Here is an 18,981-nt window from a genome sequence, read left to right as displayed (position 1 = left end):
TGTGTTGCCGGCGTCGGAGTGTCACGATTGAGAAATCACTCTAGCATGGCCTTCGACATGCTACGGCCATATATCCTTCACTGCTCGGGCAAGTTCCCTTTCATTTTCAATCGGAAGTGACCGTGCACCGTGCTTGCGAATGGATTTACTCCTTTTAAGTGGCACCCAATAAATAGTTCTCAGCTCAGTCTTTGGCCTTTCCGTCGGATGCACAATCATTGCGGATTCCTCCAACTAGTTTGTTGAGAATTGTTTCAACCTACAACTAGTTGTTGCCTCCGTTTGTTCTTCTTATTTTAATTTATCTGTTCTTTCAAGTGTTGCATACCTCACCATTTTGTTCGCTCCAGTTTTGGTTTTCCCTGGATAGCGTTCTGTGAATCAACTCATCCTTTCAGTGTCGATGATGTATGAAGCAGCACGATTCCGATCAGCAGCCGGTGCGGTCACATGTTCATTGCGTCACGCCCTGACATTCCCACGGCCATGCATTTCGAGGCGGAGGCACATGATTCCTCGGTTGGCAAACGAATGTTTTCAAAACATTGCCACTATTTCGAAAATAGCTCGCCTTTCGTCGCGTGTATCGAGCAGATGCTTATTCAGCCATTAGAAATGTTCTCCCTGTTGGCACCGTGTGAAGTGTGTTGCTCTCGAACCAGCACTGCCCGGTGAAAGCGATAACGAAAGAGTTTTGGAAACGGTCGATCACAGAAAACGGATTAACCTATGATCTGGGAATTGAAATCATGTTCTACAAAAATATTGCAGTGCACTAAATCGTTGAGTTTACTATAAGACTGTAATTGTACACTTTATGGATTCTAAATAACGTAATGAGTTGTGAAATCATAGAAGCATGGTTAGTGCTGAATTATCCAGACACAAAACCGTATACAATCAGACAAAATTGGCCAATGTTACGCAATAAATTTTCTTCCACAACGTTCGCGAATATTAAACTTGGATAAGTTGTCGAAATGGTCAAAATTGACAATAAAAGGTTTCACCAGTTTTGGGTTTTGGGTTTTACATACTTTGGCCACCCAGAACTCGAAGTAGTGTCGCCCGAAAACCGCGTCGTTGTTACTTTTATACGCCTCACGATTGATCACACTTGTTCGTCGGCCGGTCATTTATCTTGCACGGTAACAATCAATGTGGAGCCTCAAATTTTATCAAACACACGATCGAAATGACCATGCAGATGCCACCTTCCGATAGGATGCAGACTTTTGTAACTTTTTCCCCGTAACGAAACGCGGACGTCGTCGCTCACTCACGTCTTCACGCAAAAATATGGCCACGGAATCTCTTAGATGCATCTTCTTCGGCTGGCGATAGACACAGTCACGTAACGGTTTGATCGTCCAATTGTTTCTGGCCAATCGCGGTGCATCGGTGCACACAGCGGCGCCGACCACCGGTGGGTGGTGGTGGGTGGTCACCGGGTTGCCGCCTTGCACCCACCAACATACTCGCAACGCCCTGCCGATAAATTAGTTAGCCCGAGCTCCGGTGGCCGGTCGGGCGCGGTTGTCTATGAAATTTTTGATTTTTATTTATTTACAATCGATAATTGGCCATCATCGCGCGCCCTTGGCTCGTCCAATAAACGATATCGAATCGGCGCTCCCGGTCTAATCGCTACGTGCTATCTAACGGATGTGAGGCCTGGTTTGCCGGGTTTGTGCTTAGTGATTAGAGATTGGTGCTGGCTACCACCAAATGGCCCATTCAGAATTGGCATAGCGAAGTTTTCGCAACACTTGGCGCCGAAGCTTTGGTATGGCTTTTTTCGTTGAGCTTTTTGCTCGGAGAGCATCCTTAGGAACTGTCAGTCGTTGGGTCAAGTGGGGCCCAGTTGCAAGTCGCTCCGCTTTGCGGCCGATCAGTGCAGCGGCGCAAGATGTGCAAAATGCTAAACACACCGGTTCGTAGCGGTTTGGCCTGAATTTGGCCACCACCTTCGCCTATCGCCAGTGTGCGCACGTTGATAAGAAAACGTGCTTCGCCCGTTGGGCCGTGCACGTTCTGCAAAGGGTCGTCACCGGGGACAACAAGTTTATCAAGCGGCAACCCACCGGAGAAATCGAAGAAATTGGGTAGTCCCAGTGAACGGTGAATAAATCGCCTCTTGAGTCCACTGATAGGCATAGGCGCCGATGGCACAGACTAATGGGACCGTGATAATCAACGTGCGCGATAACGTTTCTCACCACAATCGAATCGACACGCACTTCGTGTCACTGCCAATTAACGGTTGCGTGATAATTCGCGATGATGTTGAGTTGTTTGTAAATTCGCAATTATTCCGTCACCGATCGTGTTGTCCAACGATCGCGAATGAGACCGTCTTCAGTTTCAGGTTGCGGCCCCCCTAATGATGATGAATCGGTGCGAGGGGATTAAGCCCTTCACGTTATCGCGTCCCGGGGGCGCTCCGGGATGATTGATGAATGTGAGATTTTTTTTTCATGGCCAGTTTTCGAACTGGTGTGGGCGCGACGAAACGCAGCACACATCGGGTTCTTCGATGCTTGATGATTGATCTGTGATATGCACGAGCCATAAATTTAATTGATTTATCGAAGCTGCTCGCGGGGCTTACCGGGATTATGTTGTTGTAATTCACTCGAGGGGGATTTTTTCTACTTTTCTCAATGACACTGTATCTGGGCGGTCAACCCTTTTTTGTTTTGACCATTAATATTAACTAATCCCGTTACATTTCTATGCAGGAACAATGAGAAGCGCAAGGAAAAGTCGCGCGATGCCGCACGATGCCGCCGATCGCGCGAAACCGAAATCTTCCAGGACCTGGCCGGCCTGTTGCCGATGCGCCAGGAGGATGTCGAGCACCTGGACAAAGCCTCGGTGATGCGCCTGTCGATCGCTTATCTGCGGGCGCGAAACATGCTGGAACTATGTGAGTACCGATCGTACTAGTACACCATTTTATACACTCATAAGGCTTTCGATTTTTATCGGAAATTCGATATTTGCAGACGATAGCATAGCTTAGACGTCTTAATGTCTTCAAATATCGAAAAAGGATTATCTATTATACTTGAACGCGTGTATTACACATCAAATGTTAAAAACACATGCAAAGAAAACAAAATCATTGAAAAAAGTCCTGATTCTTCCTAAATATAATATATCCGCCAGTAGCATTCAAATTTCCCATTGTGCGTCGTGGCGATGAAGTTTAGTGCCACTCATTGCCGCTAGGTAGCGCTACTACGTTAACGCGGTGTGTGTCTTGGATATTTTTTACAGTCCCGGCGGTGTCTCTGCTATGTGGCAGCGAAACGATGAAAATCAAGGAAGATTGCGACGAGCCGATGGAAACAGTGGTCGAAAACAAACTGGATCTGGCAGTGCTCGGACTGGAACCGGAAAAGCTGACCTTATCCGCTCTCGATGGCTTTCTGTTGATCCTGTCGGCGGACGGCGATGTTTCGTACGTTTCGGAAAATGTCATCGAGTATCTCGGGATTGCACAGGTAAAAGGAAGGGATACCGTGGTGCCGATTGGGAATCTGATAATCCTCTGTTTATTTTTTATTCCGTTCACTGCATCCATAAATCACACTCGCAGATTGACATCATGGGCCAGCCGATCTGGGAGTACAGTCACCAGTGCGATCACGACGAGCTGCGCGAGGCCCTGAACGGCCGTCACCATTCACCGTCGGAGCTACTGAACGGGGTGGCCAACAGCGAGTGCCGGCCGATGGAGAACCGCGATTTTTTCCTACGGCTCAAGTGCACCCTCACCAGCCGCGGCCGGAGCGTCAACATCAAGAGCGCTTCGTACAAGGTGCTTCACGTGACCGGACATATCGCGTGCAAGGATAAGGAGGGCCAGCGCCAGCTGGTGTCCATCGCCCGCCCGCTGCCGCACCCGGCCAACATTGAGGTGCCGCTTGGATCTAGCACCTTCCTATCGAAGCACTCGCTCGGGATGCAGTTTAGCTACGTCGATGACAAGTGAGTTTGGGCCAGATTTATTCGCTAGTTTACCCACAGTTTTAACAACATCCGGCTTTCCACCACCAGAATGCTTTCGCTGCTGGGCTACGAGCCGAACGATTTGCTGGGAAAGTCGCTGTACGAGTGCCATCACGCCAGTGACGCTGAGCACCTGATGGGCACCTTCAAGCACGGTAAGTGCTGTCGTGGCTGTTTCTTTTTATTTGCATGCCTTAAGAACAAGAAATTTATTAAACCTCCTAACATGTATAATCTTGGCAACGTCGTCATCAACTTCTCTACTTTAGCATGCTGAAGACAGCCGAAAGACTGTATTGCCCCCAAAAATGTGATTTTACTTTCCTAACAACCCACAAACAGTGGTCCATAAGTTAGCGGGCTTTACTGCCACGCGTGAACCGTTTCCTGACGCTGTAAAGATTATCTTACCTCCGCCCTCTTTGTAGGTCAATTACGTCACAAATGTCACGCAGCCAGCAGCCTTCAATCTCTTTTCGCCCGTCCGAAACGGAAACTCTGATTGGGGCGTGTGGTTCTGGTTGGCAAGCGAGTTCCCGTACGTTCTGCCGAAAACGGTCAGGGACGCCCATGATGGTTCGAATGAAAAGTTGGCCGATTAGTGTACGCCCGGCCGTCGTGGCGGTCGTCAATTGCCGTAATTATGTCGTTTCGTCCGACGAGAACCGCGACGAGCTGTTGGGTGGTAGAAATGTGCGTTGCGTTTTTGGACAAACCGGGAGCAAACTGTAATTGAATACCGCTACCACTGCCACATACCGCGGTTGTTGCGTGTGGTCGTTCCGATTTCTTCCGCCTAATGTTGCGCACCTAATGTAGGCTGTTAGGTCACTTTGGTTCACTTTTTAGTCTCCTTCTTCTACGGACCAGGATCCGGGATCCATCTCTATTTTCCTCGAGAGTCCCTTCGCAGAGTCCTTCCAGGGCACACTTTATAGATTGGCAACACCAAAGCGGCATTAAAAACTGGCCATTCCTTTGCTACCCACTTGCCGCGCACGTACACACAGACAGAGAGTTACCACAAGCGTCCTTAATGACTTAATAGATTTCGTGGGTTATTAGCCAGCCCATCGCTCGCGTGGAAGAAGCAGGAAGTAGCTCGTAAAATTTTGCGACTAACAGTCAACTTTTTACTACCACCGAGCACTGTCCCGTCCCCATCGGGAACTCTGGGGCACTTTTTTCTCCGTGTACGGCCACCAGCGCAAGAAGCGGCCGGTAGAAAGGAACCAGGGCAAACCACGCCAATATTGGGACTACAAAGTGCAAACAAATATTGCTCCAAAGTTTGAGGCTCGACTCGTTACTGTGTCGAAAAATCGGTGGCGGTGGTCCTTGGTGGGCAGCGGAGCGCCCGGAATCGTAAAGATTCCTCCCGAATGCGGCCGAAGCTGCCCTTTTACGCTCACTACCCGCTGGGCAGCATTATTTTGCATCATCCCAATGTCCTGACTGTTCCCCAGAGGCACGGGCAGCCACGGTGGCAACTCTGACGCTTCCGGCTTCCGGGCGGGCGGGTGTATAATTTTGTCGTTACGTTCACTGACTGCCAAAAAAGCGTCGTCGTCGTCGTCGTCGTCATCATTTTGGCTTTCCTTCGTCGGAGAACTTTTACCCGCCGAACGCCATCGATGGTTTTTTGGGTTATGGCTTTGCGCAAATAGCTCACAGCTCAAACGATTCGCAACGAAACGAACACCAACAGAATGGCCGGAGGCGGATGCGAAATGAAAAGTTTTACCGTTTGATATCACAAATCGCGTATAATTTTTATGAAATTAATTCACGTCCATAAAGCGTGCGTGCACACGTGCGTATGCAGTTGTGCCAAGTGTAGGGCTTACCGGGAGCAACCCACAAAAACCTGGCTGCGCCTGGCTGGGTTTTTGTTTCACTTTTTGATGCCCCAGTCGTAATGTCTCGGCGTTGGAGGTGACGCAAAAGTGCGTATGCTGGCGGAATATCTTACGGAGTTTTAGGCATCTCTCGCTTCTTGGGTCATAATGCCCACGATGGCGGCGGTGTACGCATTTCGCCCAGGCCGCGAAGGGTAAAGTTTATTATGAAATTCTCGGCTAATAAAGTCAACACACAGCCGAGTGTTACGGCAGCGGTGGGTAATTTAATGTTAGCCACCCTCGCGATCAGGATTAAAACAAACTAAATTTAGGTCAACTTTCCTTGGCAGTGCACGGAGCATAAAGTTATGGCCTAGAAAACGGATTTGAGTAAATTTGGAAAGAACGTTTGGAGTTCTTTTTCGTTGGATTTCTTTTCACCACTCGGGGCTCTAGGTTCAGTGCTAGGCTACGCCGTGTTGCGTATTGTTGCGTGAATACGCACGAACGGAAGCCACGACTGTTTTTGTTATGCTCGAGGTCGGTGCTGCGAGTCTCGAGGTCCTCGTTAACTACATTAAAATCCGTCAATCGTTCAAACTGTGTCGTTGCATGGTTAAATGGATCGCCCAAAAATGCTCGTCTGCTCGTGGCCTGCTGCTGTTGCTCTAATTTGTTGCTCGAACGGATTGACGCTGTCTTCTCGGGGGACCGTTCACCGCCTTTCGTCTAAAACTCCCCGAGTCGGCTCCTGTATGCTAATGGTTTGTGGGTCCCTATGCTAGATCCCATCTTCCGCACGTTCCGATGCATTAGGTGATTGTTTTGCTTGATCCCAAACTGCCTTTCACCCGACGCTAGTTGCGCGTGCGACGGAACGGCAAATGTTCGATTTCAAAAAATGGCTTTCAAATATTGACGGGTGGGTAGCAGCAGCCACCCACAGCGGCCGGTCCCGGTGCAATGATCGTGTTTTGAAGGCAGTTTTTTTTTGTAGTTGCGCTCCGTGTGGAATGTGTTAACCTAGTTTTGCGAAACGTGTGCCGCTGCGATCTGAGCGGCGGCGTTTTGATTTCTCGTGCCGTGTGCCACTCGGGCGATGACAGTGGACGTTCCGTTGATGGGGTTGTTCGCGTGGCACCGTCATCGTCGATGCGTGACAGACGCGGATTGTTGTTGTTGTGGTTTAGGGCCACGGACAGGGATATACCAAAGGCTATGAATTCCCTCTGGCCGCCTGGTGTCGATCGATGCTGATGGGGATGCCGTTTACTGCCGAAAGTACCGCAGCAGCGCACAGGTGAATTGCTTCGTGCTCGTAGCGCGCCAGGAGATGAGAAACCTGTTCCCCACGGTCATCTGTCCGGTCCGACCCACCGGGTGCGATGTGCGATGTATGTCTCGCGCATTAGACGCCATGGAGCCGTTACCGCTAGGTAGCGAGGGGAGGTAAAAATCGGATCTTCCGACGAGTACCTGATGATTGTCGCCAGGTGGCCGCATTGCCATTGCGGCACATCGTTTCGGATGTGATGATGTACCGTGGTTCGTGCTGCCACAGCATAATGGACACCGAGGGACATTTTGTAGCGGCGAAGGTTGTCTACTATCGAGCGCTGCTGTCATATTCGGGACACCGAGCGGACACACGTGTAAAGTCGACGTAAATGGCCGACGCTAGGAGTTTCTCAGTTGCTCCAAAGTAAGGGACTGAACATGGAAGAAAGAAAAATGTTTAGCAGCAAGAAGGACAAACGACATAACAGAAAAACAATAACCATAGATTGGGAGATAGGTAAGCACATCTGGAAGAGACGATGTGTGATTAAGAGATCCTGGCTAAAGGTCGCTGGGTGTACGTTGAAGCTACCGAATCCCTGTACTGAATCGTCCTTACGAGCCTTTCAAGGGCCGCCTCTTGACCGTTGATGTCAATGTAATCACAAAAGGATCGTTTCAGCCGAATTTCAGGGTTAGTCAAGTAAGTCAGTACAGAGGCTCTTGGTTTCGTGCCAGCAATCAGCACTTCGTCAATTATTCAACTTGATTGATTGATGATTTAGTTGTTTCGATGATTTAGATGATTTAGGATTTAGTAGTTTCGATCCGAACAAATGGTATTACTTTTAATTTTTTCGTTTGAAGAAAAAGGAGTATTCTCGCTTCGGCCGCTCGGGTTGACCTATGGTCTTCGTTGACAATCGTTTTAAAACTTTCTCGGCTTTATAAAGATGTCTCGCTGTATGCCACCAAGATCCTTCATCCCTCTACGCATCCCTCTTAGAAACATTATCCTCAATTTGCTACGGCACAGTGTGGTCCGTTAGTTAATTGGTTAGTCGCGGCAATTAATAGCGCCACTGCGTGCGCTCTCGATAGCAATTTGAAGTTATTGTTTTCGACAAAGTAATTCAAAATTTATGAAAGCTGAAAAAGCCGATTCCTTTGGTTTGTTTCACAATTTTCCACCATCGCCTTATGCTGCAAGCCCCACTGGGCCGCTGCACCCTGACATCGGGCCGGGCGTCTCGAAAACAGATAATTGCAAATTAAACAACATTTAATTAATGAGCACCGGTCACTGCGTGGCCCTTGCGTGGTGTTTGAAGTGTTTTTCCCCTCATTAAACTGTTGGTGCGCCTGGCCACACTGCGAGCGGATAACGTCCACCGCGCTTAATGACGACGACCGGCGGACGTTGGCGGTGTTCCGACGGTCGCCGAACCGTCCGTTCCGTCCATCGTAATCGACGTTGTTGTCTAAATTTATTAAACATACCGAACGAAAATCAGATTAACCGCTCTATCTCGTGCGTATGCTCCATTAACGCCTGGGACCCGCCGTAACCAAAACGGGCATGGCAGGGCGGCAGGGCTCTCGTCGAGAGAGCGAGAGGGATGGTGATCGATATTTTTACGATCGATTGTCGTCCGCGCTGATCGATCGATTGGATCGCGCCGCGGGCCAACCATTGCGTCAGGGTCGCGCGCTCCTCGCGCGACATTCGACCCGCGCAGGCTGGCGTGCACTTCGAGGCCCTCTGATCAGGTGGCTGTGTACGTGTATGTGTGGCACGAAGTGATGGTGGTGACGTTGCCCTGCAAATGGTCGGCGTAATGGGTGCATTCGCTTAACCTCACTTAGTGGCCGCGGCCGTTGCGCGTGTTGTGGCGCTGACGAGCTCGTTTTAATTACTCCCGAGACCACCGCTTGTTGTAACCGACCTCGGGACTGCTCGTGGGGCGTGCATCTAGTGTTTCATCTATCGCGTAAATTGTCATCGGCCTGGCGCGGCGGCTGTGCGCGTCGAGCGTGGTCCGCTTAATTTATTCACCATTTACTTTGATTTACAAATTAAAAACATTTACCAGCGGAGCATGTATTCTGTTCGGCAATGCACGGCGAGAACTGGGTCACCGGCTACACACCGGCCCTAACTGCGTGTTTCGCGGTTTCGATTATCGGCGAATTTATCACGAAAATCTAAGGGCATCCAGACAGGGGCGAGCCAGCCGCCACGCACCGGGGGCTGCCCATATTATTGGCCATAAATCATCGAACGAAATGAATTAATTCACCGCGCCGCGTCGGGTTTTGTCTCATGTTGAGCCATTTTTCTTCTTTTTTCCCGCCGTTGCCTTTGCCATTTGCGTAGTTACGCACTGCCGGCGACCCGACCAAGGGCTCCGCGGTCGGGTGCGGACGCTGGAACTGGTTTCCCGTGTCGTGTGTGTGGTGTTCCGGCGTTCACGTATCCTGCGGCGCAATCCGATCCGAGCCGATGGTGGGCCGTTTTTCAATAAACAATTTTAGATAAAAATCTGCCCCGGATCGTTACTCACTCACGTGCTGCGAGTGCGTTCAGTGCGAGATTCGTTCCACCGATCGGCCGGGGGCCACCTTTTCAGGTGGGATTCGATGTTAAGGCAGCCGCAGCCGAGGATTGTTGATGCTGGGCATGGGAAAAGTGGATCAGTGAGCCGCCACCATGCACGACACGACGGCATCCCTGGCTCTGCTCGGGGACACGCAACGCTCGGGTGATCTCTGGGCCCGCGACCGCGAAACGGTGTCACTCCAGTCTGGCACTGGTTCAACATGCACCAAAGTACCGCGATCGATCTGCTGCTGCGGCGCGCGTTCGATAAATGAAAGCCTTTTTTGTTTTGGGGTTAAGTTCCAGTTACGTGTGGTGTACTTGTGCGCCGGTTGTTATGCTATTTCACATGCCCTATCCTATTTTTAACACACACTCGCGTGGTTTGATGATAATTGACCTGCGCCGATTCATTCGATTGGCCATTCGTAAATTAATCCAGTCCACGGGAGAGTCGGTCTTGTCGCCGTTTTCGTTTGCAAACGGGGAGATAAATGAAATACACACCACAAGCATGGCGGGTGGCGTTGGTGGCGTTGGTGGCCACTTGTAGTCCACGATGCTGACCTCAATTTGGCAAAAGAGATGAAGTTAAATGTTCGCCGAAATCGACCATTTGCAGCAGTAATGGATGAGGTCTGCTCTGCTTCTTAAAGTATAAATTTTCTTTCAGTTTCGCTTGCTTTGGGGTCCTAGACACACTCTTTAGTTTACATTACGTTTTATAAAGAGGGCTCACGTTTCAGTTCTAAGACATTCGCTAAAATTGCGGCCATGTAAATCTAAAGGGGTATTTTGTTTTGGTTTCAGTGAACATTAAAGTTTGTTAGGAAAATCATTCCTTTTGATTTCAATGACATTTATACTGCTCCTGCTGGCTGCTGTACAATGTTTACCTTCCAGGAGCATCTATAATACAAATAAATCTGACAGTTTTTCAACTCGAGAGCAGGCCACATTCAGTTGACCGTGGCATTGTCTCAGTTCTACTTGTAACGAATGTCCCTGCGTCCGGTCATCGCAAAATCAAATTTGAAGGGCATATCCCGCGGTGATATGGAAATTCGGAGTAGTCTGGCTTCGATTATGTTGTTCATAAACTTTTTTGTGGTAGTTCATCGGATTGGTATTTCTCAAAAGTATAATCATATCTTCAACCTATCTATCTTCAACTTCAAAATATTTGGAAATAATACCTTTTCCAGATATTCCATCTAGCTGCAATGCTACAGTCTTAACTTAAAGCCTAAGAATTGTAACAAACATAAGGTAACGGATCAAACGAAACGAGTAAAGATCATGCTTAAATGCGCATTTCAAAGCAGACCTATTAACGGACGAACATCGCATTTCATAACACGGTGCGTAAAATGAACAATTCGCACCGAAGGTCGACGCGAAGTAATAAGAAAGGACACCGGTCTCTTCCATTTATTTTTATTTCTGCAATCCTATGGAGGCGCTTAAATAAGGCGACGCTGATCGGGGCATGATGAATGAATGAAACGCGCACAGGACGCAGTGGCGCACCGCTGGGGTGGCCACCGGTTGATTGCTGATTTGTATAAAAATATCACATTTGTCGGCATCAAGCAGAGCAAACACGCGTTGATCTGCGGTGATACAAAACACGAAAATAAACACAAAAATGAGAGCCAGCCATAAACAGCCATACGTCGTCCCGCGGCCACCACGACCGAGCGCGATCACGTTCACTGTCACTTTCGACGAGTTCAACATAAACCGTCCACAATATGGCGCACTCGGCGTACGGCTCGACGTAATCGACGGTGTCAGAAATATGCGTCCACAGGGTTTTTATGATGCAGTTTTTGCAACCGTTTTATTTCGTGTCCCCACCATGTCCCATTTTGCGTCCAGCGTCCGTGCCGTCCTCCCCGCAGGCAGTGTCTTGGTTTGCGAGAGATCTTTTCTCAAGAATTATAACCCGAGCAGAGGGCGACCGCTTGGCCACTGGCGTCCGGGGGCGAAATTAAATTATAACTTCCAAAAATTGTGTCAGAGAAAAGGAAAACTCGTCCAAAACGACCCGAGCGTGGTTCCGTTTGTCTCGAGCACACACAGCGTATGCTTTCTTCTCAGGCGGTCGTTGAACTTGTGAAAAGTTGTTTTTGTTTCGCTTCCATCTTTAAGAATGGTGGAGCGCCGTATATTTAACTCAAGTTATGAGTGCTTTCTTGTAAAGCGTGTGGAAAACAGTGTGGAAAATATTGGACCAAAAAATTGGAGGCTACTTCATTCGGTTCGTAGCAAGGGGTCAACAGCGCCGTGTGTGCTCCAGTAATGATCGGAAAATAAGAAACGACAAATCAAACATGATTTTCCGCTCAATTTAAATATTTCTGACGAGCGACCGGAGAAGTTTCGTGGAATTCCGGTACCGTGAGCACCATGTTTGATTCATTTGCATGTTTCCGATTCATTGAGAAAAAGGTTCCCATTTTGTTTTATGTTTTGTGCGCACTCCCCGCGTAATGATGCCCTACGATGTGACGGCTCCGCAGTCCGGCTCTCCAAGAAATGCACAACGGCAACCAAGCAAAAAAAGGATACATAAAATCATTGCCGAAAGGATGAAAGGAGGGCTCGCCGGCGCGCGATAAGGAGGTAATACTGCTCCCCTTTTCAGGTCGAGTGGTTCATTTGGTGCTATTTGAATTTATTGAATCGACTAAATTACGTTCCCAACCGGATGCAGCTTTTTCGGCCGGGAAACTCGTTGGGAAACAAAGGAAACCGTTGGTCCAACGGAACGGTTTTTCCGAGAGAGTGGCCGAGTCGACGAGGAGCACATCCTGTGTAGTGGCGACTTCCCGAAGGTGCCACTTTCGTCGTTTGTTTCTTGCACGGGGTTCGCATTTCATTCGTCCGCCCGCCAGTGCGGTGGTTGACGCCATTGCAGACTTCAATTTGACGGGCGGGTGGGTTTTTTTCTGAGTTTTTATCGTTTTGTTGTTAACGTTAACGGCTGGCATCTCTTGGGCGGACTCCGCCAGCTATTTTGGGGTTCTATTTTCGAGCGCCGCCCGCCTGAAGATGCTCGTGCGGCTGTCACGGCGCGTGCAGTTGATGCAGTTTTGGGCCGGTTTTTGTTTTTCTTGTAGGCCATTTCTTCGTTTGAGACACGCGAAAATGAGGCCACCGGCTGTTAAGAGTGGTTTATGGTACGCGTGTACGGTTAATAAGGATGAAATGATGGGATTTTTCCATGCGTCCATTTATTTATTTATTCGTTACATAAACAGAGTCAACGGGCAACGTAGCTTGTTTGATAACTTACAGGACTTAAGTTTCAGCTTCGCATTCGCAAGTCACACCCAAGTCACGGGACACGTCAACTCGCAGAACAACACACGACCCAATGCGATATGAGAACAGCAGGACCACGTGAAATGCTTCTGAGTCTTTGTTTACGTTTTATTTTAAAAGATCGGAGTTTGATATGCTTATTATGCTGTGACCTTTGAAACGCTCAACTATCTGCACCATTTCGAGCAAAGCTCACTTTATTTGGTGCGACCATCGTGAGTGAGTGAACTTAATAGTTTGCTTTCTTCCGAACGATCTCCGTGCTGCTGGGGCTGCTGCACCGCACGCTGGATTAATTTCATAAATTATCCTTAATAACGCCATAATGGCAGAGTAACCGGCCGCCCAGTGTCGCCAATTCGTCGGGGCGCAAACGTAACGTGCTTTTCGACTCCGGTGCCGCCCCATTGGCACGCACTTGCAATTGCAGTCCCGGGCGGAGCGCTGTGCAATTTGAACGTGCCAAAATGTCCATCTCCGGTCGAGTTGAAGAAATGAAGCCCAGACACCACAAACAACCCTGGTTCGACTCGACTCGACCGCATGCAAGTGGAGCAGCAAATTCCGATACGGGTCTCCCGGAGGGGTGTCCGTTGCAGTTGCAATTGCACTTTGAATCGATCCAAAACCCAGAGAGAGAGCGAGAGAGCGAATCGCGTGACTCGCCGTTGAAAGTGACAGTCTCTCGGTGGGGGCGCCGGGCGTGCAGTGCAGTCAGCATGTGATTGTCGGTCAATGACCTTTCGAGTGCACGGCCGCAGCATGCACATGCTCGCTGCCCGGCCAATTCGCCAATGGATAACTTGTCCGCTCCGCGCTGCTCCCTGGAGGCTCTCGCCACGTTTTTGCATTTGCCATCGCGCGCCACTCGGCCGCCATTACGTAACCTCAATTCTCGGTGTCTTGCCGCGGCTGGAAAGTGCGCCACTCCTGCTTGCCGCGTGCCCCGCCTCGTCAGTCCGGGACCTTCACCAGCGTGAGCGTGAGTTTTTCGCGTCCCATCGCTGCCAACCCGCTTCACTTGGTCCGGACTGAAAAGGAGTGACCGACCGGAGGGCCGGGGCCGCCGGGCGAAAGGTTTCGGTTTCGTTTTTTCAGCATTGCATCCATTCTGTGTTCTGGGTGATCTGATTTGCGCGGAATCCCCTTTATTTTGCGGAGCTGCAAAACCCCCAAAAACCGCACCATCTTTTTATGCGCCGTTCGAGGTTTATGATTGTCGAGGTCAGTTTTTTGACGGCCAGCCCGGGGTGGGGCGGGCATCCGTTTTGCTGGACAAGAAAAACACTTTTCTACGCTTTTCCAGGCGAGGAACGTGGTGGTGCACGCGGCGGTTGTAAACTAAACTCCGAGGGTGATTTGAAAGGTTTCCGAACGACGACGGCATGACGTCAAAATTGTACTCGGGGCTTTTTTTAATCAAAGTAATTGTTCACGAAGATGATCGCCTCTCCATTTGACGAAAATCTCTGTCCTCCCTGCGTAATAATTTCTGTCCTCCCTGCGTAATGGATGAGGGAAGAAAAATAAGCCACTTGAGACTACCTTAAAAGCTCTGCTGTATCCCTAACTTGTTATCGGATTTTGGACGTCCCGAATAATCATCGTCACCTCAGCCACGCTTACGGCCACGTTTAAATTCAACTACCTAAAATTTCGCAGTGCCAAATGCTGGCACAGAGCCCCCATACACAGAACACCTTTCATCTTTGATTTGCGTAGGCTAATTGTTTGCGAAAAGCTAATTAAAACAGAGCGCTTCAAACTGACTGAACTGCCAGAAGATTAACAACCAAACTCACTGTCTTTCACTTACTAATCTTCATGTTGAGGTCGGAAACACATCAACCAACCCATTCGTTGGACACTTTTATACGCTGCTTGCTGCTGACCCCGAGAGCCCCGAACGCCGGACGTGCCCCGAATGGCTGGCGGAACCGTCGCCGCCCGCTCGACGACGAGTTTTACTGGGGTCGCCCGCCAATCTATATTATGTTGCTTTATGCGGCCAAAAACTCCCGCATCGGCATCGTCACTGGCGTGGCAAGGGTCCAAAAAGTTGTGCTCGTTGGACGCGTCTCCAGTATTAGCAGCCCATTCGTGTGACTAAACTGTTGGCGACTGTTTTATGAGTGTGTAAAGTTGGTTGGTTCTGCTAACTCCAACTCGGTGTTTTTCGCCCAAGATGTTCGAAACTTTTTTAACTGTTTTGATTTTGGACGTGCATTTCTTCGAGGGCGGTGATTAGCTTGTTGACTGACGGACGTGTGTGCCAGCGACAGCGCCGCCTTTTTTTTGGGATGAGTCCTTCATCTTAACCAGGCTAAGGTGGCTAAGGAAAGTGCAACGCTTTATGCTACCGGCTGGAGCTTGTACTTTCGAATTACCTTCTAGTGTTTAAGCGCCCGGGAGTGGTCCATAATGTCTCTTTTCATGTGCTGTAAAGTACTGGGACACACTGGACTGGACACTGAACCGGCAACAAAGTGTTACGTTTTACGCGGTGTCCAGTTGAGGTCGCCGCCAGACCGACGAGCATAAATATGCTTCGCGTCGTGTCGTTTTGTTTCACGTTGCCAAATATGTTTTATGAGCAATTAAACGATATATTTTACGGCAACTCTTCCTGCGCACTTGCGTTGATGGCCGTCGCCGCGTAGGTGGGTGTATTAACTCGTGGTTTTTACAGACTGCCTCAAAATGTGAGAGGATGCATAAAAAGCCAGCAGCGCCCGTAGCTGGCTGGCGATGATGAACTTTGATTTAATGATACGCTTTATTTTTATTTATCTTATCAGTGGCAGTGTAGACGGCGGCAGCGCATAATGCTGCCGCTGCTGACTGATGTAACTGATATGCTGTTTGCGCTCAGGACGATGACAGTGCGGCCCGCGGAGCATGAAGAAGCAGCAGCAGCCAAACGCCAATCAGTGGCCCCAGCGCAGTCTCTAATGTGTTGTGGGGGGACATGCTGGATTTTTTTTGGTATGCTGGTTGTGGTTCCTTATGTTGGCTTAAATTACCGGGCTGCGGTCGATGCCTTAGTGCTTTGCCGTCTACCCTGGGCGCGTTGCATGCAAAATAAATATTATTCAAGATCCCGCCCGAATGTACACGCGAAGAAAAACTCCGTAAAGGGAAAACTCGAGGTGGCAAAGGACTTCGATTCGATTCCATTACGACGGGGTTGTGCTGCACACCACGTCACGACGACCAATCGTCTCCGTGTGTCCTCGCCGTCAAGGACGACAGAAAGCCAACGGTTTCCGTGGCCGTTGCCCTAATCAGAGCCCACGTGTACGTGTGTGAGTTGGTACATCGGATTTCGGGGTGATTTTTTTCGGGGTTGGGATAGGTTTGCATTTCGTGTTAGGGTGGCCACTACGACGAGGACGAAGACGACGACGGCACTGCATATCGGTGGCGTCCATCTTTGCGGGGTTTCGGACGCTTGAGAGTTGTGTTTACCAGTTTCGTGTGGCTTTTGACTTGTGGGGTGTTCGATTGGACGCTGCTTTCGTTGTGCACCCTTCGTTTACACAGCCCCGCATCGGTTGGATGGACGTTGACTTTGGCTTTGGCCCTGGAGTGCTCGTCGCCTTGTCAAAGAATCGAGTCGGATGTGCAGAGAGAGAGAGAGAGAGAGCGAGGACGATAGAGCGACTCTCTTTGTTGCGCTATATGGAAATGTATTTTTCTATCGGCTATTTTCCTTGTACATTTTCATTTCCATTTTAGTTTTGCAGCCCTTTGCAGCTTGCGGCACCACGATCGCCATGCCATCGTGTGGCGATATGCATAGGAATTGTACGGACCTGGACTCTCCGAAGATATTGTACTCGGTTTTGATACGTCGGGTTTTGTGTAGAACGATGTTGACGCGTTGCCTTTTCTCATCGCAGCCCACCGTAGTTCTCCCTGCGGCGGGCTGATGGCAAATAGTGTGAAAGTGACAGAGGAAGTTTTGGCCACGGCCGAAATGGGGTACCCGTTGCGCACGGTGGGGAATTTCGGAAGATTCTATGGACGTTTTGGTTGCTTTGCATGTATTTTTATTATATTGAACATTTTTTCTTCATTACACGCGTTAAGGTACACAAAATGAGCCATTTTTCGATATTTTAAGGTATTTTTGCGCCCGAAGTTATGCAATCTGCATGACTCCTGCTCTTATTAAAATCGTAGTAATGAGCTTTTAATCGGTAGCCTACGTATTCTTTTCTTGCCAATTCCATCACCTAACTTACAATCTTAGTTAATTATTATATATTTTCAAGAAATATTACTGAAATTCTCAAACTTTGAAGTCGACTTATGTCCGCCATTTGCCCGTAGTGTTCAGCACACGCTAAAGTAACCGGCTTCATTATTCATTTGTTATTTTCTGATGGTTCCACCAAAACTCCATCTTCCCTTTGTTGATGGTCCAATAATCGGTGGGCTACGTTGCCTTGGCGTGCCGGTCGATTTGAATTTTGTTCGTCGCGCGGCCAACAACTATGATGCCAAAGATTGATTAAAGCCAAACTTTGCCCCGTCAAAATCCTCATTTTCCTCCAAATCTCGTTCTCAATCTGTTGGTCTTCTATAGTTCTTTTTTGCTCAACTTAATCTATAGTTTATTAGCGGGAAGTCTGGCACCGTTTTGATTCTCTTCTTTAATCCGAATGCCAATTGAAGTCTGCTTTGGCGCGCCGGAGAAGCAATTTATGTAAAGTGTTTGCTCGTTATACTTGCTTTACTTCAACCTCTATCGCTAACCTTCTTATCAAGAGTCGAGTCAGTCTATTTATGTTTCAGATTGTCTATCAACAAATGATGAGCCACAGCAACTGATGCTCGGAATAATTAAGCTTTTTTATTCGGTGCTTGGCTTGAGTCAAACTTATTTACTCATTTTTTATAGTAATTCAACTTGCTTCACTTTATAACTCGAAGCTTCAGTTGCCTTTCTGATCCACCAACTCACTGGATCAGCCTCGGTGACTGGTACGACTGCTGCTCAGAGCGGTTGCGAACGGTCGCGGTCTCGGCGGCGTAACTGACCTACAAAGCGAGAAGTCATGTTCACTGTGGTCATGATTCGAACCCCAAGCCCTTCCAGCCCAGCCCCGGACAGCATCCCCGAGAGTCGCCTGCGTCGATCCGAGCGGTCGGTCGTGACGGGTTCTCTTCTAAAACCGCATCCGCTGGGTCGTGCGTTTGGCGTCCGTTCGAACGGTCGAACAGAACATATTTTAATTATTGAGAAGGCCACCACGTGACGTTATCACAAGAGTCTGTTCTGTGCCAAGAGTGTGTGCCGAACGTGCTCCCCACTGGGGGACCGTTTGGGCTCACTCGCCAAAGGATGTGCGCCGTTCAATTTTTATTTCCCAAAAAGAAAGTCGAGCGAGGAACCATATGGTGGTGTGGTGCTGCTGCGATGGTGACAGGTTATGCAAACGGCCTTCGCAGGACACCCGGGGCACACACCGGCGCACGTAACCTGGCGTCTGGTGTGACCTAACGGGGCCGGCAAAGGATCCGCAGGCCCCGCACTGCAGTTCGGTAATCTGTTTTTCGTGTATATTGTCGCCCAGGTGGTGTCGTCGTCGTCGTCGTCGCCATAGTCAACGGCAGCCGTGCCACTATCGAGGGCAGTTATAGTGGCACTCACCTGCCTCCTGCTACCAGCTACTGTCGATGGGGCGTTGTGGGTGAAGAGAATCATCAAATGTTGCCCGAAAACGCGTCAAACGCTGCCACGAACCGAGGGTGGTCGGCGAGCTCTCTCTCTAGAGCTCTTTACATTTTGTTGTTGATGGGTCCCCCGTTGTGGGGTTTCTTATGCGCCACCGGCACCCTGTTCAGTCACGGGGGCCGACTTGCCGAAAGCGTATCATTTCGTGCATCCCGTCCCGGTGTGTGTGCTCT

At 49.3% G+C, this 18,981-nt stretch overlaps 1 protein-coding gene across 1 annotated transcript in view; it reads left to right on the top strand.

Moving 5' to 3' along the window:
- The window catches only part of LOC131206996 (protein similar-like), a 109,039-nt gene that overhangs the window by 2,256 nt on the left and 87,802 nt on the right, over positions 1-18,981 (top strand). Inside the window, exons 2-5 of the mRNA XM_058199603.1 lie at positions 2,742-2,929; positions 3,283-3,509; positions 3,605-3,996; positions 4,066-4,172. Of these exons, the coding sequence (XP_058055586.1) occupies positions 2,742-2,929; positions 3,283-3,509; positions 3,605-3,996; positions 4,066-4,172 (914 nt within the window). The remainder of the gene's footprint in view (positions 1-2,741; positions 2,930-3,282; positions 3,510-3,604; positions 3,997-4,065; positions 4,173-18,981) is intronic.

This window comes from Anopheles bellator, chromosome 2 (genome assembly GCF_943735745.2).
Source record: "Anopheles bellator chromosome 2, idAnoBellAS_SP24_06.2, whole genome shotgun sequence".
NCBI lineage: Eukaryota > Metazoa > Arthropoda > Insecta > Diptera > Culicidae > Anopheles > Anopheles bellator.
Note: the sequence above shows the minus strand (reverse complement) of the source record. Positions and strands in the feature narration are given on the sequence as shown.